Here is a 25558-nt window from a genome sequence, read left to right on the forward strand (position 1 = left end):
AGTAGGCCTTCCCCTGGGACGGGAGAGGAGTGCTTTAAAGACACAGACCTTTACGGGTTCCACCTTATTTGCCGAGGAATTGGACAAAAGTCAGAGCCAGTGAATAAGCCAATAATGTTATCACTCCTCAGCACAGTACAGTTTCTAAACTAAAATCATCGTTTAAGCCAAGTCATCTCGATGCAGATATTCTGTTTTAAGCAGTGCTTAAGAATCCAATCTTATTTTCCCCATCCGAATGAGAAGCTCTTCGAGTAGTGCTCGTCTACATCCAGCTGTGTTTCAGGCAGCTTCTTGATCACGATTAAGTGAAATACTGCGAACATTGGTAACCCCTGGCGGACATTGCTCAGAGCAATTACGATGGATGCAGCAATTAAGTCCGTGCAGTTCAGTCTAATTTCCTCTTATATGCCTATGCGTGAGCACAGAGTGCAGTTCTAAATTCCACGGCAAAAGCACCAAATTATGCAGCTTTATTAACGACTTCATTATCGACGGATTTTCCGAGCGGGTCCGGATTGAGTTTCACGGGTGCTCAAGACATCTCGACAAGAGCCCGCGGGTCACATCCGCATGCTGGCGTCTGCATATCTGCAAACCGCTGAAACGATGAAACCCGTCGAAAAGGAGATAAAAACTTGAGCCGCAGGCCCAGGCCGCATTGGCCCCCTACAAATCGATGTGGCATTTATTACAGAACACTGCAGATCTTTTTGAGAGAGAAAGAAAGAGAGAGAGCTATATTTGAAGAAGTTTGATAATCGGGTGTGTGACCTTGGGGAGAGGTAACGCGTGGATAAGACGAGCGATGGATTAACACCTGCCTCGCCGGCGGGGTATAGCCGACGTGTTCTCCCCGGCGCACACCCGAATGCAAGACTCGATTTTCTGGCTGTCGAGCCAATTAATGTCATTTGCCTGCGAGAAATAGAATTACAGAACACGAGTTGTGTCTCCGGCGCCACTCAGTGGAAAATGTCTTGGTGCTGAGATTTCGGAATGGCTCTCGTTCTAAAGTACAGAGAAAAGGCGGGAATAGAAATAGATCCCTCGGGGTCCCCTTGAAAAAAATGGATTTAAGGTAAAAGACAATGGAAAAGGGGGGAAGTGAAAGATAATGTCCCTGACATTCAAGATTATTTTAATACGGATCGCACGCCATGTTACTATGTCGAGGGATTGTCCGGGAAAAAATGAACTCGAAGGTCAGTCAATATCCTGATGGGTTCAATCCATAAGAATTCACCGACATTATCTCGTCAATGTTTGCCCTGAGTGAAATCATGCACATCAATATTCTGTTGAGGAATATCGAAGGGTTATATCTTATACATGTATTTATACATGTAATCGAGTTTTTAGGGACCACATTTTTACGCCGGCCAGATCAAGGTCCTCGAAGGCTGAACGGGGATGTTATTGTTTCATGTTTCGTACACGTTTTGCTTCCCTCCGGGTGAGTAACAGGATCGTGCTCCACGTGGAATAATTGAGGTCGTTTTCCCCCCGACTCGTTTCCACCAGTCGCATCCACAGATGATGTAGCCACCAGGAGGTCGCCATCTTAAGAAATGTATCTTTCCGTACAAACTATCAAAAATGAAAGTTGTTTTCTTCCACCTGATTGATTTGGTCCGATTCCCCTCATACTCGCTCTCAATTAATAGGCCTATATAGTTTCTTGTGGCCGAATAACAGCCTCCGGCAGTTGGGCTTTTAACAAAGTCCAACCCAGACAGAGAGCTAAAATCACGAATGACTGTCGATAAATCACATTAGCAGAACAGGGAAGAGCTGTATACAGGTACATATATCCCGGAAGCATGAAACAGAGTGAAGCCATATTGTATTTGCCGACGGTTGAAATAAATGGTTTGGGTGATCGAAATAAACAGGGTCTTCTTCTCTCCTCTTCCGTCAACAACAAACCCTAATCAAGTTTCGTCTTTTCAAGGACTTATTTCAGAGCAAGGAACAGACATGACCGGTGACAGGCCTCCCTTACATTCGCTCCTTCCTCGTTCTGCCTTGTCATGTCTCGCTCTCTGTGGTATTGTCCAGGGGGCTCACTGATGTCTGTGTGAAGTTCAGTTCTCGGAAACTAACTACCTTTCTGGCGACACCGAGTATCTCCAGTGACGCTGGCTGCATGCGCACGAAGCGAGGATGATGAAGTTTGGTTAACAGCCCCAGCATCCCAACGATTTACTTCCCAAGTCCGGCTGAGTGGAAACTGCGTGCTGGAAACTCCAATAAACAAGTCTGCGTCCAAGCAATAGTCTAACCGGATTTTCTCTGAAAGGAGTATTTATCACAGATTTAGAGGAAGTTCCGCACATATTTTGGAAGTTCCGCACATTAAAAATATAGAAAACAACTTTTGGGTAATTTATTCCTTTTTGTGCGTGGGCTTTGCAAACGCAGCTAAAAGGGAATAGACACAAATTGTCTTGTAGACTGATCGTTATTGAGATGCAGCCTTAAGGCCGGTTCATACTTGGAACGAAAGCGAACACAAGACGAATTCATGATGTCAGATCAAATCTTTGCGCTGGAGCGAAATTTGGCTATCTTTAATATCGTCAAATTAGCTCCCCTTTCACATTCTCCTGTAGTATGAACCGGCGTTTATGCAAATAACAAATATACAGCATTGTTACACATTCTTTGTGCACGAATCGAGCAGTTAAAGACACGATCTTTTATTGACACAATATTTATGAATCTTAAAGATCAAAGCGACAGCTGTTTACAAAACAGTAAGGTCATTCAAGCCCATTCACATTTAAAAAGTGCCGCCCACTTCCAGTTTGTTTCAAACTGACACTCGCATGGTTTATCACAATTGACAACGATTCATTTGAGGTCGGTAAACTTTGCCATAGAACATGGATAATGATATGTGAATTTACGGGAAAAGGCTTAAGCATGTTGCCCAGAATTAAATTTTAATTGTATAATTCAAAAAATGAAGCATAAATTGATCCTTTCCGCATACACTGTTTGCTGTTTAATTGTATAATTCAAAAAAATGAAGCTTAAATTAATCCTTTCCGCATACACTGTTTGCTGTTTAATCGTATAATTCAAAAAATGAAGCTTAAATTAATCCTTTCCGCATACACTGTTTGCTGTTTAATCGTATAATTCAAAAAATGAAGCTTAAATTAATCCTTTCCGCATACACTGTTTGCTGTTTAATCGTATAATTCAAAAAATGAAGCTTAAATTAATCCTTTCCGCATACACTGTTTGCTGTTTAATCGTATAATTCAAAAAATGAAGCTTAAATTAATCCTTTCCGCATACACTGTTTGCTGTTTGATTGTATAATTCAAAAAAATGAAGCTTAAATTAATCCTTTCCGCATACACTGTTTGCTGTTTAATCGTATAATTCAAAAAATGAAGCTTAAATTAATCCTTTCCGCATACACTGTTTGCTGTTTAATCGTATAATTCAAAAAATGAAGCTTAAATTAATCCTTTCCGCATACACTGTTTGCTGTTTAATTGTATAATTCAAAAAATGAAGCTTAAATTGATCCTTTCCGCATACACTGTTTGCTGTTTAATTGTATAATTCAAAAAATGAAGCTTAAATTGATCCTTTCCGCATACACTGTTTGCTGCATTGTATGTAGAAATAAAGTTGTTGCATTACGAAAAAGTCACAAATGCTAAAATTTACTCTCTCCGCTCAAGTCCAAATCGCCATGTTAAATGCAAAATATTGAAGTCAATGCAAGTTCCTTCGATTGGCATTATCTAACCTATAACTCGAATTATAATTAACGAAATAATAATAAATGAAATTACGAAAAAGTCACAAATGCTAAACTTTACTCTCTCCGCTCAAGTCCAAACCGCCTTGTTAAACGCAAAATATTGAAGTCAATGCGAGTTCCTTCGATTGGCATTATCTAACCTATAACTCAAATTATAATTAACGAAATAATAATAAATTAAATTAAAATGGGTGCAAAATGTGATTTAAAAATTTGTGTTGCAATGCTGCAGTAGTACTTTTAACATAAGAAACAATTTGATGAAGACTTACTGAAACCATCCCAACAGAAATGTTCAACTGTGTACGGAGACGTTTTCAGTAGTTTCAGACTTTTTTTACATTTGGCCCATATCATGTAGCTGTATACTAAAGCACATCGACACATTCATCAATACCATAAAATCGTAAGTCTCGCGGTGATCATGCTTAGAGATACAGTGGCACGCAGTGCCATTTACAAACTTTAGACAATTAAGAATTCCAACAAATCATTATAATATTACGATAAGGAATGTCATCAACAGCCTTACTATTGTTTATTCTTTTACATGGAGGACACTGAGAAACACTTAGAATAATACAGTTAAAGGATACGAGACTTTTCTGGCTGATAAATAATGAAACTTGTGTGCATCACGTTCACTTCATGTGAAGTACATCTTAAATCGCGACACCAAGGCACGATATGACACCAGAGAGACCAAACCCCAATCAGCGATAATAATCAGCACAGAAGGGTTGTCAGAGTAGACTCCGATAACTGATTATGGTGGTAATCGACAAACAGTAATCGGTGATATTTGGCCCGCAAATATGTTACTCCGCGCTTTCCCTACACCTTCCATTGAACTGACGCTTTTTAATAATTTGTTCCAACGTCAAAAGAACGTTGGGAATGATGCGGGGCCTTGAAGTCCTGATTAAAATTTGAGTCAGTAAAGATATACTTGCTGGATACATTGTTTTTCAGTCTTTTTCATTAGTACTGCTCTCAACATGATTATGCTTATAAGTACAAATTTATAAGCGACAGAATTTCTATATAATCATAGAACTTTCCAGGCACGGCATACTAAAGAAATAAAAGTTTGGAAATTTAACCACCAAAGATGCCTAGGTCTGGAGCTAAAATTTCTGTAAAATTCAATTTAAGTCAGAACTTAATGGCCGTCATACTCTTCAGATTTTTCCCAAAAGCAACAAGAATGGAGAAAGTTAGTGAAAGCTGAAATATTATGTAGTTCATCTTTTTTCCCTTGGAGGCTAATGGAAGCCGAGGATCAGTCGGACTTCGGCCTTGCTGAGCTTATTGTCTTGGTTCACGTCGCAATGTTTCATCAGGTCGCGCTTGAAGATCTCAACTTTTCTCATTGAATCGGCCTACAGTCGGGGAAAATACGACATTGGTAAGAACATATCCGGAGAACCTTACGAATCTTCACTGTAATAAAGTCAGAGAATAGTGTCAAAAGGGGCGCATTCTTTGGGCCCCTTCTTTTCGAAAAGCATAATGCCCGGCTCGACGTCACTACTTTAAATTTTATTTGACTACATCCCAACTTGCCTAAAAATTACGAACAAGTTGCTAGATAGACATCAAGTTAAAGTTTCAGAATTAAAACAAACTAATTGCTTTTCATCGTGAGGGATTCCGTCATTCAAAGAGTGGCGTCGCGTAACTGGAGGGAAACATGGTGGGTCATCCAACGTGACGTTAAGCACCCCCCTTTCAAAGAATAAAATTGACCACCACGGGTTATACATTAACTAAAACTGATGTGGTATTAATTCTCAAATCAGGATTCAGCATCTTCGAAAATCCTGGAATCATAATCAAACCGTACTGCCATTTGTGTATTTTGAGGCTCACCTGGTTGAAAGTATCTACACCGCTTGCGCCTTCGAAATCGTGTAGATCTTTCACAAACAAATCGATTTCCACCCCCTCGAGATAACCTGTTCGTCCCTGTGCAAAGTGTCACAACATTATGAAATCATGGGGAAGGTGGCAAGTTTAGTGAGAGGGGTTTGCGGTAGCGCCATGCGAGGATGTCTCTTTTATGAGCGGGCCTATGTGTGGATCCGGGAGGGTTCTCAACGTTTCGAATAGTGTGATCTGACAGTCTCCTGATGACGGACAGAGCATACTTTTCAAAACGTTGAGTACCCTCCGGTTCTTTTCAGAACCACACATAAGCAAAAGAGATATCCTTGCATGGCGCTACCGCAAACCTCTCTGATGTGAAAAAGACATTATGCAATGACTCGGCCATTTTGAATTTGAAATTGAGGTTAACTCTTCGTTTTTTGAAAAACTTGAAAGCATCAGTGAAACGATTAAATGAAATTTCTTGCCAATTTAATACCTGCCTTCTTTGATGAATAATTGCACATTTTATGATAAAACATATTTGAGTGTTAAAAAAAGAAAAGTAGGCTTGGAACCCGCTTGATGCAGGTTTCTTGTTTTCGCATTCAACAGGCGGAAACACGAATCAAGAACAAAGTTCTCGGAACAGGGCCATGCATCTCGTCGGGTTTTTGCACGAACACACGGAAATACGCGAGCAATTTTTATTTTGAGCCGCAAAAATAGCAAGATGGCTGACAAAGCCGGATAACAATGGTAAAATTATCATTGGCAATTTTCCATAACCCAGAAATGAATGTTCCTTTTTTCAATAGGAAAGAATGCAACCTAGAAATCCAAACATCAACCAAAGAATAACATGCATGGGCTCCGCCATGTTGCATGTTACTGTAACACCAGCGATAACTGATCGTAGGTTCCAGGCGTTCGAGCGGCCAACCCAGTAACCATTCGAGCTGTTAATGAACGTATAAGCACGCACCGCCCAAACTCAGCAGGCCTACAGATTACAGTAATGGAACAGATATATATATAGGAATCGTTTCGTTATAAGAATTGTTTTGTTACGTTTGAATAATGATGATTTGTCAACTAAAAGTGACATTTTCACGATGGTTGACCTATTAGCGTCGTCCAAAATCTAATTCTCGACCCTATTTAACGAAACACTGGCCTCCAAATATTATTTCTAAAAGTAGCATAAAATGGCAGTCTTTACCTTGTCATAGTGATCGAAGATCTCGTTCATTAGTTGAAGCCTTTCTCTCTCGCTCATGTCCTCAAACTGTAAATATATACATGTTCTAGTGATGATTTGAAAATGAACGTTGAAATTATCACAAAAGCACATTTTCACACGTGACAGAAACGAATCTGGAATCAAGGAAGAGCAGAGTACACGGATATGGGTCGTGTATGCGATAACAGATGAGTCCCCCCCCGCATTGAAATTCACTGTGTAAATATTGATACGTTAGACCGGAGGGGTTCAATTCGACGTCGTGTTGTCTAGAGTGACTTTCTTCTCACACGATTCCCTCTCAATGTAGGAAACTGTGCCAGACACAAGGGCTCGCTCAGGCCAGGCAGGGATTCGTTTGAGAGCGTTTGGGGGATATTGTGTTTCCGTGTGGCTGAATTAAGATCTGCATTGGGGAAACGGAGGGCAGACGACTGAGGTTACTTACCTTGGCCAGTTTGCTGGATGTGATGAGGAAATTCTCCTCCGGTTTGATCGACAGTAGTCTGTGGCAATGAGACATTGAAAACTTATCCACAAAAGTTTGGCTGATTGCAAAAAGTCAAGTTCATGAAAGCATGGAAAGTCAAAATTACTACTAATTGTAGAACATGTTCATGCTTGCAGCGTTGCAGCTAAGCCAAGGAGTAAGATGGATTTAGACAGATTTTCAACCAACAGTAACACCTCAATAATTTTGAGTGTTCAAGAAGTCTTAACAAAACGCTCGTCAGCAGCAAACCGTTGCTTTTTCACTTGTGTGGAAAATTTTTCCTAAACACTATATACAGGAGATATTTCGAACCAAGGCTTGGTAAAATAATAATGAGCAAAATTTAACCAACATATTTAGTGTAAGTGATTCTTTCACGGCAAATGGTATAAAATACATGTAGATCACTCACTTGGCCATTTCTGTCAAGCTAAGGTGTCCATCGTTGTTCTTGTCAAAAATCTTCAGCTGCACAATCAACAAAATGGGACCTTTTTCATTTTAAGGGTTGCATACGGGCCACAGCCGTTTCTGAAGCACACCTGGCTGTATTGGGGATTGGTACTGGTACACGTTTGCACGGGAAATACCTGCAAAAGGTGGCTGCCAGAGGACACATGACATGCACTTTCTGCAGCCACGTCCACAGTTTTGGACACGGCACTAAAAGGTAAATTTGGACCGGGTGAACTGGTGGGGCATCGCTGTCCATTCATTTATGAGTACAATTATTATCAAACATTAGAAGATCGTTTCTAATACGGCTCAGTCAAAGTACTTTGGCTTGTTACTATTCCAAGTTCTGGTAATCATTTTTGGTAATATTCAAACGACTAACGTTACAAACATACATGGTCCACTTACCATGCCCTGGACATACTCCTCAATCTTCGTGTCTGAGACGCGCTTGTCGTGATGAGCCAGTAAGTCCTTAATGAAGGCCTATGAGAAATTATCACATGCAAGGTTAGGACAAAATCTGATTCCCATCCCATAATAACGTGACTTCAGTTCTTTTTACACCAAAGTCTTCAAAAGTTAACAACGTTTTTTGAAGGTTTTTACGTATCGTGTATTTGTATCATTTGTAATTTGTCTTAATGTCTGAAGCCATGTTTTCAAATTGGCATGGAGAAATTATATGCAGAGAAAAACATTCCACCGATAATGAAGCACATTAAAACGTCTCCATTTTACACGGCAAGCAAGTTCGGTGCAACTGACCATACGGATAGTTCGAGTTCAAGCTTTCGTTTGGCTTCTAAGCACGATTCGTCGCAGATAAAGTCACTTCATTGGCTATATTTGAGTATTTACCACAAATTAATGAGAATAAATTTCACAGTAGCACCTACCCCAAGTTCTTGCTTCGTAATATAACCGCTCTTATTCTTGTCATATTTCTTCCACAGCTGAAAGGAAAATATTTGATGCTCAGGACGTTTTCAATGTGACGCAACAAATTCTTCAACAGACATTCTGTCAAGTGTTTTTCCCTTGGGAAATGAGAAGTTTAGAATAACATTTTCATCAAGAAAGTAACATCACAATCATGATATCCACTTCACGATAACTGCAAGCTTACGAAGGACCTGATGGATGAATACGAAGCAGCGTTAACCTTACGCAGATGGAAGGCAGAGCTGACAATTTAATATCAAGTTTATTTTGCTTTCCTCCGTCCAGTCTTCCCCTGATTTCCTAAGTTGCCAAGTTTTGAATCTAGTTTTGGTTTTGCTGTATATACATGGCTCTATTCCTCTTGGGAGAGTGGAACAGGGAGCGTTAGGGGTAGGTCGTCACTCACCGTCATCAGCTCGACACTGGACGTGAGATTCTCCGTCAGTCGAAAGAGGAGGATGAAATTCTCATCCGTAGGCAAGATGTTAGCCAGCTGGGCAAATGCAAACGAATGAAAATATCTTAGAGACGAATATTGCTCATTCCTATTTATTTCGTACTTAGGAACCATCTCAAAGTCGATCGCAACGTGATCGCAAAGTGCAGTGGGTCAGTATGGTTCTAAGAGCTATTACACAGACATAGACCGTACATCATTTATATGTGCATGTATATTACAAACCAAAGTATGAGCTTCAGGGAAAAGCTAGGACCAATCCTCTGATATCCGTAATAACTACACTATTACAGAAAAACAGCTGACAACACTGCAGCGTATCAGTGCTCAGCAAAGCCGATCGAAGTTGTTTACACACCCAAAACAGACGAGCACGCGATAATAATCACTCAGTAATTATTGTAATAAGATATCAATTTTAAATTCTGCTAATGAACCAAATTCTGCGAAAAAAAATCACAGCCTATTTGGTCCATCCAGGCTGATTGCATTTTAATTGCATTAAAATAGTTGAACTTAAGAAAGGGCCCAACACAACTGACAACCAACAGATAGCCACGCAGATAGGCTTTCAGTAAAGGCAGGACACAAAGGTAGCGGTTGCAGCCCATGTAACGCTCAATCAGAAACTAACAGGCACAAGCAGACAAAGATCCAAAATCACCAACCTACCTCTGTAATGGCTATTCTACCGTCTTTGGCATCGTCATACGATTCCATGAAGCATTCCTTCAGGTCCTCGACCAGCTCGGGAGTAATCTGTTGTACACATGAAGACAGTGCCCACATTATTCATTTTGGACTCCAAAGCAGACGGTTGAAAGAAAGGGTCTCAATTCTCTTTAAGAGGCGCCGTAATCCTGGACGTCTTCAGTCTTTGAGATACTCACCGAGGCTTGAGTCGTAGTCATGAGAAGATCTCGGAAGAATTTGTCGAGTCCTTCATCGTCAATGTAGCCGCTATCTGTATCCAAAGACACACACACACAAAGGGAAAAGTTAATACTTGATGAAAATAAAGATGGCTGTCAGTGTCGCGAATTATGACACGCATGCCAACATCATTTACGGAATATCCTGAACAGAAATTAATCCTCCTTGCTGGGGCATTGGCAAAATCCTTTCAAGGAAAAAAGTGGATCACTGCGCTTTCGACACCTGACAACTAAATTAACAGCAGCTGCCCGTTCTGCAGATTGTAAAGGACAGTCCAATTATGCAGTATGTGCAAAATACAGCAGTGCCCTAATCGCATGACGTATGCTGGTATGAAATATGACAGTTAACACATGCACGACAACATAAGCAATAACCTGACCACAAAAGCGTAAATTTATAAATATGCATTATGCATATATATGCATAATCATAAACTGTGTTGTCCAGGCAACCGTCTTTGAGGTAATTTTAGCAGGATAAAATGACAGCATTGTCGCATTCATTCCTAACAACCCACTCAGCTTCTATAATCACGAACCTGCCAAAGCCAATCGACAATGAGAACAATTAAGTGACGTCTAAATCTTGTCAGCCGAAAGAACTGTACATATATAGAAATGTATGAAAACACTACTCTGGATCAAAAATTCCTTGGAAAAAAAATCACCGAAATGATACTTTCTGTAATTTCAGGTTAACACAAGTTGAATTTGAAAATTCAATTCACAATTACACGTGCGTTATCAGCTTACGCCTCTGATATTTTCACTGGAAAAGGGAGGTTTATTCACTACACATGATTATTGTACTTTGATTTGTTTATACACCGTCCGACGCATTTACTGTCGATGAAGCTCAGCAACAGTGTTATTTTATGGACGGCATTCATATTGCTGGGCGAACCGTACAAGTACATGTATTTGTTCATTCAGCATGCAGAGCCCATACTGAGCATGCAAATGGAATGCTTACAGTGTCTAACCCTTAAAATCTGAAAGATGCTTGTTTATGTGTAACAAGTATACATGTTTGCACACTAAAAAAAATTCAACGTTATTTTAAGTGGTTAAATATGGGCAACTTGCAAAAGTGGCCAGCAAAGTCGTAATGTTATAAACAATAAGACCACGATTCTCTTCGACACCTTAGAACCGTGGCACCTCCTCTAAAGTTGAAAATTCATGGAAGAAAAATTGAAAAAAAATGATAACAGTCACGGTGTTTACTTACTGGCAGAGATATCAGAAAAACAGAGCAGCAGTGAGAGTTAAGTCATGAGTGCACCGTCGTGTAGAAGCGCCTTTCCATATCCGCGTCAACACTTGCGCCAAGCGTTGCATATCCGCCAGAATCGCTCCCGGGGCGATTTAGACAACTGAACACAACTCCCACGTGTGTTATGTTAATGGAGTCGATATTTGTGTTCGTGAAAGTGAAACGCATGAACGCATCGTGTACGCAACGCAGCCAAAAAACGTACATATGGAAAGGCACCTTTAGATGCTGGAAAAATAAACACACTCACATATGCAAACTAGAGCTACTTAACTTGTCCAGTGTCCGCGGACATTTTTCATAAAAAACTCTCACCTTAATGAGCCTTAGACTGACCTTGTTTAGTTCGCTTAACCACTGAGCTAATTGCTGTTAATTGCTGGCCTAATTGATGTTTAATAGCAGTGAACTCTTTGGTTGGATGACTTCGAACAGTCTTGGAGGAATGTTCTTATTCTTTCATGATCTATAGTATAATACTGCAAGAAAAAGTCGATAGCTTTAACCAGAGTGACGTCACCTGACGAATTTTTACGAACTCTGTTTGATTGGAGCTAGCCACACTGACCTGCCCTAGATTCATTCGCCAAGAATCAATAAATGGAAATGGCAAAGTGTGGCTGGAGTTTTGCCTAGACATCTCCGATGCATGGAAGATCAGCGTCATCCCTGTATCGCTGTTCGGTGCACGCGACGCGTGCCGCGTGTGACTGGATTTCAGTAGCAAGGCTTGCCAAGCGAAGTACACTCATGTGGCTGTCCAGTCACGTTCCCGGCACTGTAATATGGGTCACCCTGATCATGGGTGATTATGTCGACGGAGACAAACAAAAACCCATCGAATTATTAAAACTAGAAATCGATTGCCGAGAGTTCATGAAGCATGCCCGCATGCTGCTCGATTTGACTGAAAATGTAGGCGTCATGGACTGTAGAGTTTTAGAACCAAGAATGGATCTGATTCCAACAACTAGCATTCGGTACCCGTAGCTCTCAACTCCTTTAAATTCTAGCCACTTGTCAGGGTTGAAGCAACTTATTTTTAATCTAAAATAATCATACGATGGCCGCTGTTCTGCTCCCACGCTCACATGTAATCGGCTTCAAACAATGCCTACACAGGCCTAATGCGTTCTAACGGAATGTCAAAAAGTCGGCCAGAATAAATTGTTTGCAGTATTCCATAGCATAAACACGTAAATTGGTCACGGTAAGCCAAATTTAAGTGCGTCTGTGTTTTATTTTATTATTATTATTATTATTATATTTTTTTAAGTTTATATTTACTTATTATTATTTTGAAATGAAATTATTTAGAAATTAAATTGAAGCACGCCGTTTTCCATTATACTGATACCTGCTTTGAGCCCCGAGCTGGACCAAGATAGGGCGGCACTTTCTTAGCAACGGAGGCTCCTTTGGTCAAACTGAACTTTGGGGGTTCACAAACCGACTAGGAAATGCACGCTTCCGGAACCCTTGCGCGGCCGGCTATGGGGATTTTACATTGGGCCGTCCTATAACGTTCGATAATTTTGGGAGTTGGTCAAGAGAGCTGTTGGTAAGAGAGTATCTGTTGGTCAGAGAGTGGCTGTTGGTCTAAGATTAGCTATAGAGCTAAAAGAAAAAAGTAGTAGCAGCAGCACAAAGTATAATTTCGTACGAGACCACAACATTGGACTGTACTTCATGTACATGTTTTTTATATTTTCGGAAGTGGTGGGTCAATTTTGGCAGAATATTTCCCTTTTAAGTCAGGTGATCTTTCAGTTTCGAGGAAGTGATATTCTATGATATTGATATGATATGTTTATTCATAGTCCGACAAGTAACCACCTGGTACAACAGAGAATAAGTACTGCACATTACGGCGGCTCATTTGTTTCATCAGCTGTTAAGTGATACAAGGAGCAGATGCAACGATGAGCAGCTGTTTTTCAGTTCTTCTCTATTTTACAAGGATCTTGATACATTTGTGTCCCATTTTTTATTTTATAACTATTAATGCTGTATGGTCATCTCTTTATCGTATAGTATTAGCAAACTAGCTATCAGCTATATTGATTTTTCAATTTTGTATTTATTAATGTTTGGGGTTTTTTTGGTAAAAAGGCCAAAGGAGTTTCCCTTTAATGAGATAATACAGCTATTGAACAAAATATTTTACCAAGAACTTTGTACGATTTGCCTTTTAAGGAGTAACTGAACGAAAAACTATTACAATTTCTAAGGTTTTTGCACGATATCCAAGGGGTCCGGAGTAGCTGTTGGTCAAAGAGTAGCCGTTGGTCAGAGAGTAATTGTCAGTGAACATATAGCTGTTGATCAGAGAGTAGCTGTTGGTCAAAAAGTAGCCGTTGGTCCCAGAGTAGCTTTTGGTCAAAGAGTAGCTGTTGGTCAAAGAGTAGCTTTTGGTCAAAGAGTAGCTGTTGGTCAAAGAGTAGCCGTTGGTCAAAGAGTAGCTGTTGGTCGAAGAGTAGCTGTTGGTCAAAGAGTAGCCGTTGGTCAAGAGTAGCTGTTGGTCAGAGAGTAGCTGTTGGTCAGAGAGTAGCCGTTGGTCAGAGAGTAGCTGTTGGTCAAAGAGTAGCCGTTGGTCAAGAGTAGCTGTTGGTCAGAGAGTAGCTGTTGGTCAAAGATTAGCCGTTGTTCAAGAGTAGCTGTTTTGCGTATATATTAATAAACACTGTATGCCCAACGCTTGTCTGAGAGCTTGCGAAAAAAGTTACAAGCTTACTCGGGTGGGACGAATAATATATACGTTGGGTAAGGGCAAAACCCGTTATATAAATTAACATCTCCCCAACGCAAAAATACTTCTTGAAAATAGTTCGCGTTACCCGCTGCTTCACCTGACTCGGACCCGCCAGCCGACCCCGGCAAGCTCGGTGGTCGAGTGGTTAAGACGTCTGCACTAGTAAGTAGGAGGTCGTGAGTTCGAGTCTCACCCGAGTAAGCTTGTGACTTTTTTTACAAGCTCTCGGACAAGCACTGAGCAATCAGTGTTTATTAATATAAACGTTGGGTAAGGGCAAAACCCGTTATATAAATTAAAAATTATAGTTGTTAAAATCTTTAGGTTAGCTAGGGATTGCCCATGTCACCTGCCCTCGTAAAATTTACCGCATGTACAAACGCTGATGGACTGCATTTTGAGGACGAAAATGCCAACGCAAGAATTTGACTTCTGTTAGATCAGTTTTCCGCTCACTCCGCTGGAACGCATACATTTTTCAGTGTGTCTGATGACTTTTCAGTCCACTGACGAAAGACACCCTTCATACCGGTAATGTTTGTTCTATACCCCAACCAAAAAATAGGAAAAAACATTCTTAGCGAATCAAATCTCCAAAATCATTCCTTGCAAACAAAGGCGTTTGTACTCTGGCATGCCATGTAAAACTGGTTTCATGGACATTCAACAAACGGCCCCTTATTAATGGATTGACGTGAATTGATATCAGACCAGTTATGAACGAACGCTGCAATCCTTCGAAACGACGTGTATGTGCTAAATTGTATACCCCATCGATTGTTATGGTACCCCTTCACTACAAAACATGGTCATGCGGCTCAAAGTAAAGGCCACCTCCTCGCTAAAAAAAAAAAAAAGAAAGTGCACACTCCATAAAGCCTTTTTTTCTGCAAAATTGATAAACGAGTCTTGACCCTGAACGTGTAACTGTCAGATATCACTGATGTGTAGCGTGTCTTCATAACGCAAGGATGGTCAGCGACAATTATTGAAGGATATGCCACGATATAAACACCGTGTAGTAGCCACACACGAACTCCATGCCCATAACGCGTTCTTAATTACCCCCTTTTAAATTCATGTACAGCTGCCAATGTACCACGTGAAGGGCAGTTGTGAAGGCATAGACAGAAGGTTAATATTCTACACTAATAATTTTGCACTTCACATAATCCTACCTTGCACTATGCACTATGCTCTATACATCACATCACCATGGAGTTATCATAAAATCATTGTTGTATTAAGCCCAAATCGATGCATTATGCTTTTGCCTCATTATGCAGCAGCGAAGGTTGTCTTTCTGACAGCTGCCGCGCCTATGGTAATGGAATGCTACAACGCGGTAGATATAAATTATGCAACTGTACTACAAACCATTCTGGCCAAAATGAAAACAGTCCGACCACAATGAACAAAACCTGGGATTTATAGATAAGTTTGGCATGGGAATTGATCTGCAAAAATAGTCAATCAAAACAATCCCAGTGGATGTTGCAAGTCATTTCGCTTTGTATTTTTAAATTACTTAAACATATAGCGACGATCTTTGAATTAAGTCAATCATTGAACGGGCAGTAACCGCTTCGGAAACTCAGGATTTTTCGTTTTTCACCCTGGCAATTACGTTATTTTTATACACCCTTGTCAATTTTAAGACCACATTAGAAACAATAGTATTATGATGATATGTAATAACCCATATATGAATTTACATTTTCATAATGCGCTGACCACATTAAGTGCTGGTATCTTAACGTAGACTTACTGTTCGAGTCGTAATGTTGCCATATCTCCGCGAATTTTGACGCGTCGATCTTGGTGTTCCCCGACGCCACCGACGGATATTTTCGCAGGAAATTGTCGTAGTAGGACATGCGTCGCGTGCCAGCTGCCATGCTGTTTCCGAGTTCGTCGTCACAAGGGTGCAAACTGGGAAAGGATCCCAAAAATCTGCAGTAACACAATAGTCTGGGGATATGACTGATAGATAACGCAGGCGAACTGCCGCCCGTTGTGTGATGCGATTATGGTAGGAATGGTTGCAGCGCTCGTTCGCGGAAGTCAACACAGCTAGGGGTCTTGATGACAAATGCTGTACGATTGGCGGACGTGCTGTTAATGAATGCTTCGTTTTGGTTGGCCGGTTTTTACGCTGCTCCTGGGACCCACATCATATTTTTTCTGATGGCATGAGAGTCACAAGTTGCACGTTTTGATGAGGTTGGGGCTAGCGAAGCACGTACACATTTGCATATTATAAACAGGTCAAATGATGCTTTCTATCCAAGGGACTTTCTTGGAAGAGTTATTATATTGAAGGGAAAGTTTGCACGTGGACAGATAAGCCTTCGAGAAGAAGAAAGGGAAAAGTGAAGAAATTTCTGGAGGTATAGAAATTGCTTAAGATATACTTCAATGAGGCTAGATGCCTGATGAAAAATCCGTGACTGTTAGTAGCATCGGAAACCCGCAAACATAATTGAGGCTTGGGAAGTCGGCATTAAACGCCAGTTTAAAAGAAATGAACTGCAATAGTTATGAGTCCGTATTCGTTATCCAGACATTTTGTTGTGGGCCCAAGGTGTGATTTTTTATGTGTGTACTTCGGCTTTCTTGGCCACGTCCATCGGCGTGTTTGCGGCCTAGTTTTATAGGTCCCAATATCTTCGCGAAATCAGAGAGTTCAAAGCTCCTACCTGGCTCTGGACTCAACTGAGGTACTTCAGAACTGGTGTGTAAAAATTTATGTGGGCCCCCCTACTTCAGCACATTGGGCCGTTCAATATTCCCATCCAAACACAGGTAGAATGTTTTCATGCAGAAGCCGATCATTGTTACAATAGCAAACGAAATCGCAGATGTGAAATTTATCACCCAAACAATTTATTTTTGCAGGTACATAGTTTGAGACCAAATGTAGTAAGCTGTGCAGGAAAACGCAGGTACTTGACACTGCTCATTGAGAACTAGAACTAGCCGTAATTTTCAGTTCGATAAAGTGCAACTTTAGCTTAAAAGAACAAACATGATATGCAGCGTGAATTAACATTATATTAACAAACTATTAAAGTCCCCCTCCCCCAAATTTTGTCTCCCCGTTTTATTCCCTGTCGCTGCCCGTATGCTGTTTTCATCCCAATTGAAGACTCGGAGAAAGGGGGTATATGGGAATGGAATAATCGAGATAATATTGGGAGACAGGCGAAACATTTCAACATGTTGCCACCGTCTACGCTCATCTAGGCCTATGTAAATCCAGCTTGTTTGGGGGGGGGCTGGATTTGTGGAAACCCAAAGGCCTATATGAATTTTGTGAGCGTTTGGCGGACTAATCATCAGCTGCTGGTAACTCAAGGGAACAAGACTCAGAAATGTCGCAAAGATCTTTTTATATTGTCTACATTAAATTACGTTATACTCTAAATTGAACTGACGCGTTGCAAGAACAGCACTTCAAACCATGCGCAGACATTACGACGAGCAAAACGGTTCGCGACAATCCATAATAATTAAGGGTTTACACCGTTATAGCTCAAGGTATCCTTCACAATACAATACTCATTGAACTACTGGGGCTGTATATCGATCCAGGCTTCGTATTTCTGCCATTGCAGAGCACTCATGTTCATTCCATCCGTTATGCTGCAAACTCCTTGCTCGGAAACGCACGTTTGTCTTCAGTGTTGTTTGATTTAGTTTGGTTTGATTTGGTTTGGTTTTGGTGCGTTGCGTACACGATGCGTTTACGCGTTTCACTTCCACGGACACAAAACATCGACCCATTAGCATAACACACGTGTGCGTTGTGTTCGGCGGTCATTTTTACGGATCATCGCAACGCTCGGCACAAGTATTGACGCGCATAATATGGAAAGGCGCCTTTACATAACTCATTCACCAGGTCAGTGTATTCATCTTATAAACAATGCCTGGATAAATCCCAGTCATCTGATTGGTGGATCACAGATCGCGTCTTTGAATTATTTATCTTAACGTACGGCGTCGCTGCGCCGCAAAAAAAAATCACTCTAATTCCACCGGTAAATGGAAGTTCGCATTGCTCGGTCAAGAGAAATTTCTGAACTCGCAAGACGTTCAGCCGGAGATTTATTTAAATCATGTAGCCGTTGTATTTAAACAAATGTTCCAAATTTTATACAATGGAGAGAATAGTTTTTTCGGTGACAGGATCATGAAATAGTTTTACCATTGGACTCATGAGAATTGATTATTTTTATTGAACAAAACTCCACGAGCATCTCTCCTACGTCAAGTGGCATTTCAGAATGCTACGGTGATGCCTGTACACACGCGTTAAGACGGATCGGGTCGGACGGGCCGGAAGACGAGACCTTATCTCGAGCCGTTCACGAACTAATATTAGCCCAGCTTCTAAGGGGCCAACACAATATACCTGACGTCTCTCGACAGTTTCTAGCCGTCAGGAAGGCCTTCCTCATGAGTAATTTACTCACCCCTAGGTCGTTCATTTCTTTCAGTTATTTTGATAGTTTGGGCCTCGAGGCTGCCACGCTGATTACTTCTTGCTCTGTTGAGGCCCAGAGAGAAGCCAATTCAACACATGAAATTAAATGGAGATGTCTTGCTGTTGACGTTAAATATAGCATGCATGGAAGTACACTTTCCATATACTTCAACCTGTTCAGTGTTTAGTTATGTTTTATATACAGTTTCGACTCAGTCTTCACAAATCGCACAAGGCTGAATGTTTGTTTTCGCTATATTCTGTACATTCCACGTTACATTCCACGCCACTGTAGCCCCCCCCCCCCCAAAAAAAAAGACCGTCATTTTTAATCCCGAGATTTTGAACATATCTCAGGTGGATGAACATGATGACAAGTCAGGCAGGTCAGCAAGCCGTAGCGATTTGCTCCAACAAAACGTACAGCTTCACGCCCAGAGCACTAGCGTGCTGTACTTAATACTAAATAGGGCATAACCTGATACAGGTAGTGGCAAGAAGTCGCAATGGTCCACGCAGCCAAGCATAACAAAAATAATGCTCAACACGGCTTATTGGAAGACGCTTGCAGTAAATATACCTGTAATGCTTTGACGGTCCATCCGAGAACGGCTGGAGACAAGTTGACATGACATCTGACGTCAGGCTTGGCTAAAGATGTCGTGAAAATAATTATTTGCTGTGTATCGCTCGATCGTGAGTAAATAAACACACTTCGCTTATAAGTCGAGGGTCCGGAGAGCTTGAAATTAACAACGGCGAGCTAGTGATGAATTTCGGGAGGCCAGACGACGCGTGCCTCAAGTATGCACCAGACTCCACAACTTTCTATCAAGCAAGTGGGACAAAGATCCCATCTCCTGTCGGCGGATGCGTGCAACATATTCTAGTCATTTATAGGGCTGTGAAACTGAAAGATTACTGAAAGTATGGAAACAGTTCGGGTGATTACCCAATGGTATAATTTAAATTAAAGATCAATTATACCATCCTACACTGTGTCCATTGGGAAATTAGCCCAGTACATTTTGCAATTTTCAATCGATTTTAAGTAGTGGACGTCTTTGGAGGACATGGTCGAGTTTGACTCCTAGGCCAAACAGAGACGGGTTCTCTGACCTAAGAATCCCGAATGTGATTTTTTACACAAGGTGGAATAACCAGATTTGAATAAAGGCTATAACCGTGACTCTGAAACATGTATTTCAACGGGAAGCTTCCTTGAGGCGTGAGAACCAGTCTCCTCTCTCCTGGCGATAGGTGTATAACCATTTTCCAGTTGGAAAGTGGATTTTATTGCAAGTTCATTTAGAATTAAACGTCATGTCGGGAAAAGCTATTTGTACGCGCCAGACATTCGTGAGCATTGCCTACAATTCCCGAAAAATAAACACTTCAAAAGAATTCTCACCGGGTTGGTCACGCCACAATGGCGAATTAGGTACATGTATCTAATTATATACTCATATTATCTAATTATATACTTATATTATGTCATCTCACGGATTGTAGCAAAAGATCATCGCTTTTTCCTTCGTTTTTTTTTTGGTTCCTTTGTTTTTCCCGTTCTTCTCATGGTTGTTTACTTTTTCCTTGCAACTCTTGTGTATAAAACATATACGCGTGTATTTTCCAATTCAAATAGCTTATTGAATATTCACTGGTATGTATGCAAATTAACTCATTTATTTTTTCTTGTATTCTTCATAATTTTTCTCGTTAATTTGGTCGTGTATGAAAAATATACCACAAATTCACATATACAATGTTCAAAGACACATACACTTTGGCATAAATAGTCAGTGTCTGACAGTCAGTATCTACTGTCGACACAATTATTGTGGGCAGAAATGGCGAGGTAAGTGCGACGTGTGAGAGATTACTTTTTTATAGGACAGCTGCGACAAGACCACGGAGAACAGTAATAATTTTGACCCTGCGTCAATAAATTAGCATATGATACTTTTTGAGAAATGTTAGCGGGAAAGGGGAACGGATTGCTGTCCCACGGACGGCAGGTGGATCAATTATGTTAATGGCCGAAAATTCGAGCGCGCCTTAATTGTTCAGGGTGATGGTGGATGCAATGACCAGGGCAAGCTTAACGACCCTGCTGTCTCCGCACGCGTGACCGGGACAACAAACGATCGACATTTAACGTCATTGACTGGCGGGGCTTGAATAATGCAGGTGCTGTCTTCCATTGTATTCATTTCTCAGTTTGAACTAAATTCTATTCAGTACATTTTAGATTAATTTGTTGTTTGATGTAACCTTGGGAATTACTGCATTGATTTTGCTTGTATTGATTTTCTTTTCTGTGTACTGTGTCTATGTTTTACGCACAGCTGTTCCAGATACGCCCCTTTCCCAACAAAGCCTGCAAATTCAGTCCTTTCTCTCGGCCAAAAATGACGTCACAGCGTTAGCACGAAAATAATGAATAAGAGCAAATGCTTAGGAAATGTGCTATGAAGACTTCAGCTTACATTTCGTACATACCAATTACCTGCAAACGCCATTTTAGGACGCAGAGTCCGCAACGGAATGATGAATTACCAGTGTGATACATGTATATCGTCCAGGAGAAAAAGAGTCGTATACAATCATTAACTATACTGCCCTGACGCTTTTAGTTCATAACAATCTATTTTAGTCAGTTTGCAAGCTTTTTCCCACCTACAAGCGATCGATGCCTACATAATGCTGCCCACACACCCTCACATACACACATACAATCCACTTCAACATGATTAAATTCGGTTAATGCTGCTAGTGATTAATTTCTGGGCCCGTGCTCCGAGTGCGCCGTTTGTCAATGTTGCGTGTACCCGACTGTATCCCTCCAATTTCACATTTTCTGTTCCAAAAAGACTTGATGATGTTACCATAAGGATAAACGAGCACAGAGATGTTAACTTCAAATACCATCACAATTTTTCATATAGATTAATTATACGCAAGACTAGCGTTGCCTGTCCTATAGTGTAGCCCCTTGCTTACATCTGATTAAAATTTGCAAGCGGATCACATCAGTTACGTTCCATTATATTTTTTTCTGTACAAAAACATACCGATACGTATCAAGAATATTTAGACTTAAATACTTAGCTTTTTCGTAAATATGGATAGCAAAACCGAAACTTGTAAATGTAACAATTCTTACCACTTAAAATGGATGAATGGATGTTTGGCCAAATTTAGAATCATAAATAGTAAATTCAAATGCTTGTATGCAACTGGACGTAACAAAGCTTTTTTTCCTCTTCAATTTGTGGATGCACCTCCTGGAGTTCGCTTCCCTCTTGTGCATCTTACAAGTCTGCAATGGTATGCATTGGTATTGTCCGCCCATTTCGTAAAAAGCACTTGCAGGCATGCAATGAATCAGGCAATCATTCGGCTCTGCACGACTCGCGTGTCGTTTGCGCTCTCAAAACAAAACACAAAATAAATAAAAACATTTCGGCGTGGCAAGCGAGTTCATCGCCTCAGCCCATTACCTTGTTGTCACAGGTTGGAGGCCGATTGATATTAGCAGGCAACGGTAATGTGGAACGACACATCGATCGTTCTTCAACATCGACCGATCGTTCTTCAACATCGATCGATCGTTCCCCTACATCGATCGATCGTTCCCCTACATCGATCGATCGTTCCCCTACATCGATCGATCGTTCCCCTACATCGATCGATCGTTCCCCTACATCGATCGATCGTTCCCCTACATCGATCGATCGTTCTTCTGCATCGATCGATCGTTCTTCTACATCGATCGATCGTTCCCTACATCGACCGATCGAACTCTTTTGATCGATGAAGAAAGAGCGATGAAAAAAGATCGATGAAGAAAGAGCGATAAAAAGAGCGATAAAAAGAGCGCTAACGAAAGACCGATGACGAAGAGCGATGAAGCTACATCGATGCCAACGTTACGTGACCTCTTCCAGCACCAAATAACACGTGTTCCCTGTAACCATAGCCCACCAGCACACAAGGCCACCCTTTCATCAAGAAAGTGTTCAAATGAACTGCTTGATTGAGGAAGTTCACTTGCTTTTTTCTTACCAATGTTTATGAAATAATCATTGAAAGCGGTAGCAATATCAATGTAAAAATCAATCAATTTAGCATCACTTCGCGTATAATGGGACAGATTTTGTTTAACTTTCGTTCTACCGAGCAACGAATTAATAAGCTCCCATACATGTACCTTTAACATTATGTCTGTCTTTATTAAACTGTTCACCTAAGTAATTTTCTTTGCCATTTTTATAATACCTGTTAATTTGTTTTAAAACTTTATGTTGGCAGATTTATTATGAACTGTAAGATTCTGAAGATATTTTTATGAAGATTTTTTTCTCTGATTGAGTTATAGATTCCTTCTTTTATCCAACATGGTTTTGACTTATTAATATGACTTCGGAGCTCACACTGTGGAAATTTTTTGTCATACACAATTTAAGAAATTCGCATGGGCCTCATCGACATTATCTGGCGCAAGTTCATCTTAATCTTAGTTAATACTTACAGAGTACCAAAGAAATGTTCACGTTTTTCTATTTTTTCATTTGTAATAATAACAGGTTACAAAACTTCTGAAGTTTCTTTGTATTTTCATTTTAATCCTCTCTTACTCACTCATCGGTCAAACGATGATGCCCAGAGATTGTATAGGCGGTTGTAGTCCAAATGCTACGAATTAATCTTTTGAGGGTGCGCCACAGATTGTCTAAGTGTCTTGTCTTTTTTTCGTGGGGAACGGACCATCATCTTTGAATTTGGCGCACGATGTGTTGTGATCATGAAGTTATACAGATGGTTTCACAAGGCGATTGCGTGGGATGGCTACAAAAATTGTTTCGCGATGCGGAGTCGCTGAAGCCTTAAAGGCGACACGATCAATTAACAAATAGAGAAATAACAAGATGATTATGCGTCGGATTTACATGCGTGAGGAGTTATTTTAAAAGTCGTATTTCACAAAGACCGTATGAGGTGACTTCATCGTCATGGAGGGTGACCGGGCGAGTGTCTCGCAGCACTTAAAACAAAATAAACGGAGGCTTGAAATAATATGGTTGATCCTGTCTTGCCGGTCACACATCAGTTCCATCAAAGGGCAATGATTGAATCAAGGTAAATTGGGATACTTATAATCGTCTCGCAAGAGGGCGTTTAACACCAATTACCAGGTTGGAAGCACAGTTTGTCCTGATGAATAAAAAATAAAACTTGCATAAACCCCTAAAATAAAGGCGCTTGTGGTTGACAAACTACAGAGTAAAAACAATGAAAAAAACACACAAAAGATATGGCACAGCATTTAAAACTGTAGTTAGAATCTTACATACCATTAGTGTCATAATGCAGGAAAATCTCCGAGAATTTATCAGCCGTTATGCGTTTGTTGTCCTTCAGATCTGGGTACTTCTGCAAAAAGTTCACGTAACTTTTTCTCCGCTGTTTTGACATGAGGACACAAAATTCAGGCAGGAACGATATAAGAATCCGAGAGACAAGCTTCTGCAAAAAAGACCAGTGTTTAGCAGATGTTGATGTGGACGGTGTCTCTAAACTTATAGGAGTCCCGGTTTAATCGTAAAGGCACAGTGTCGAGTGGTTTAGGCAACGAGGGCGCGTCGTGGACAAGATGCTTTCTCTCGCTTACCCACTCGCACGGAACATGGGATGGAGCGTGTGGGTAGCTACGACTGACGAAAGGGACACACGTCACGTGCTCAGCACTGGCCTGGCTTTTAGCGAATCTGAGTCTTTTAAACAGGTGAATACGACCATTTATTCATGAATATCGAATGACGGAGTTGCTAGGTGAGGGAGGAGGCTGGAGCTGTGGTCAGTGACAAGGCTGAGTAATTGTATTTGTCACCTTTGCTTCCCGTTGCTATGGCGGCATGGCAGTCGAGGTAGTGTTCATCGATTGGTGTGTACACTGGGCATGTGCTGATCCAACCGCACTGTATGACTGAATTAAGTGACCATTTACAAGTAGCTTTTACAATCTGTTAATATTTCAATTTCCTCACACTCAGTGGACCTGTTTCAGTATGGTGCCATTTCCCCCAAGAGGCTTGTTATATGGCTGGGCATGTGCTAATCCAACCACACCGTATGACCGAATTGAGTGACTATTTACAAATAGTTTTTACAATCTGTTAATATTTCAATTTCCTTACACTCAGCGGACCTGTTTCAGTATATGGGGCCGTATCCCCAAGAGGCTCGTTGTATGTGTGTTTTCACGCCTGGCATAGGTAGCTTTTTGTACCATTTGCAAACAATCCACACATAAAACTGTCTTAGCTTCACCTGATGATGTATCGTGCTGTCAGGACTGAACAAGTTCCATTCTTCTGTTCCCGCCGACTAATGAAAGACGGATCATTGGCAAAAAATAATTTTCGGTTGGGAGCGCGATCACTGGGATTCAGTTAATGCCTTACATTACAACTTTTTATTTTCTCTAAATGGAACCTCGTCCCTATGGTGTTAAGCATTGCGCCCTCACGCTACCTGCTCTTTCACCCTTGTATTGGATTACATGTATTCGCAGAGGCATAATTATACCCAATACATGTATTTTGATAAGTAAAAGGATTAGTCAGTGCTCAAGTGCATTTTTTAAAAATCACTTTTTAAAAATAATTGTATTTTGCATTTGCAATAATTGCATTTTTCGCAACTACAGCAGTTTAGAATGATCCAGTGCCTCCGATCTGGGAAACAGCCAGCAATTTTGGGTATTTTTTTTTAGCCCAAACGCTTCGCAATTAACCACATGTAATTGGATTCTAAGTCACTCGCAATCACGTAAATAATTCTGTTT

General features: G+C 40.8%; 1 protein-coding gene across 2 annotated transcripts; it reads right to left on the bottom strand.

Moving 5' to 3' along the window:
- Positions 1–2689: 2689 nt before the first annotated feature.
- scgn (secretagogin, EF-hand calcium binding protein) lies at positions 2690–24460 on the bottom strand. 2 transcript variants are annotated; one of them, XM_022241887.2, is made up of 11 exons: positions 24066–24460; positions 10144–10217; positions 9926–10012; positions 9203–9289; positions 8751–8807; positions 8260–8337; positions 7808–7863; positions 7351–7408; positions 6882–6947; positions 5663–5758; positions 2690–5172 (listed from the first exon to the last, which is right to left on the bottom strand). In XM_022241887.2, the coding sequence occupies exons 1-11, from the start codon at positions 24184–24186 to the stop codon at positions 5056–5058; spliced, it is 897 nt and encodes a 298-aa protein (XP_022097579.1). In that variant the 5' UTR covers positions 24187–24460; the 3' UTR covers positions 2690–5055. The 2 variants fall into 2 exon arrangements, with proteins under 2 accessions (XP_022097579.1, XP_022097578.1); XM_022241886.2 differs by lacking the exon at positions 24066–24460 and adding an exon at positions 15988–16380.
- Between the last annotated feature and the right edge of the window lie 1098 nt (positions 24461–25558).

Source organism: Acanthaster planci, linkage group LG06 (assembly GCF_054643075.1).
Source record: "Acanthaster planci isolate LZ-2023a linkage group LG06, COTS_SCS, whole genome shotgun sequence".
In the NCBI taxonomy this organism is placed as follows: domain Eukaryota; kingdom Metazoa; phylum Echinodermata; class Asteroidea; order Valvatida; family Acanthasteridae; genus Acanthaster; species Acanthaster planci.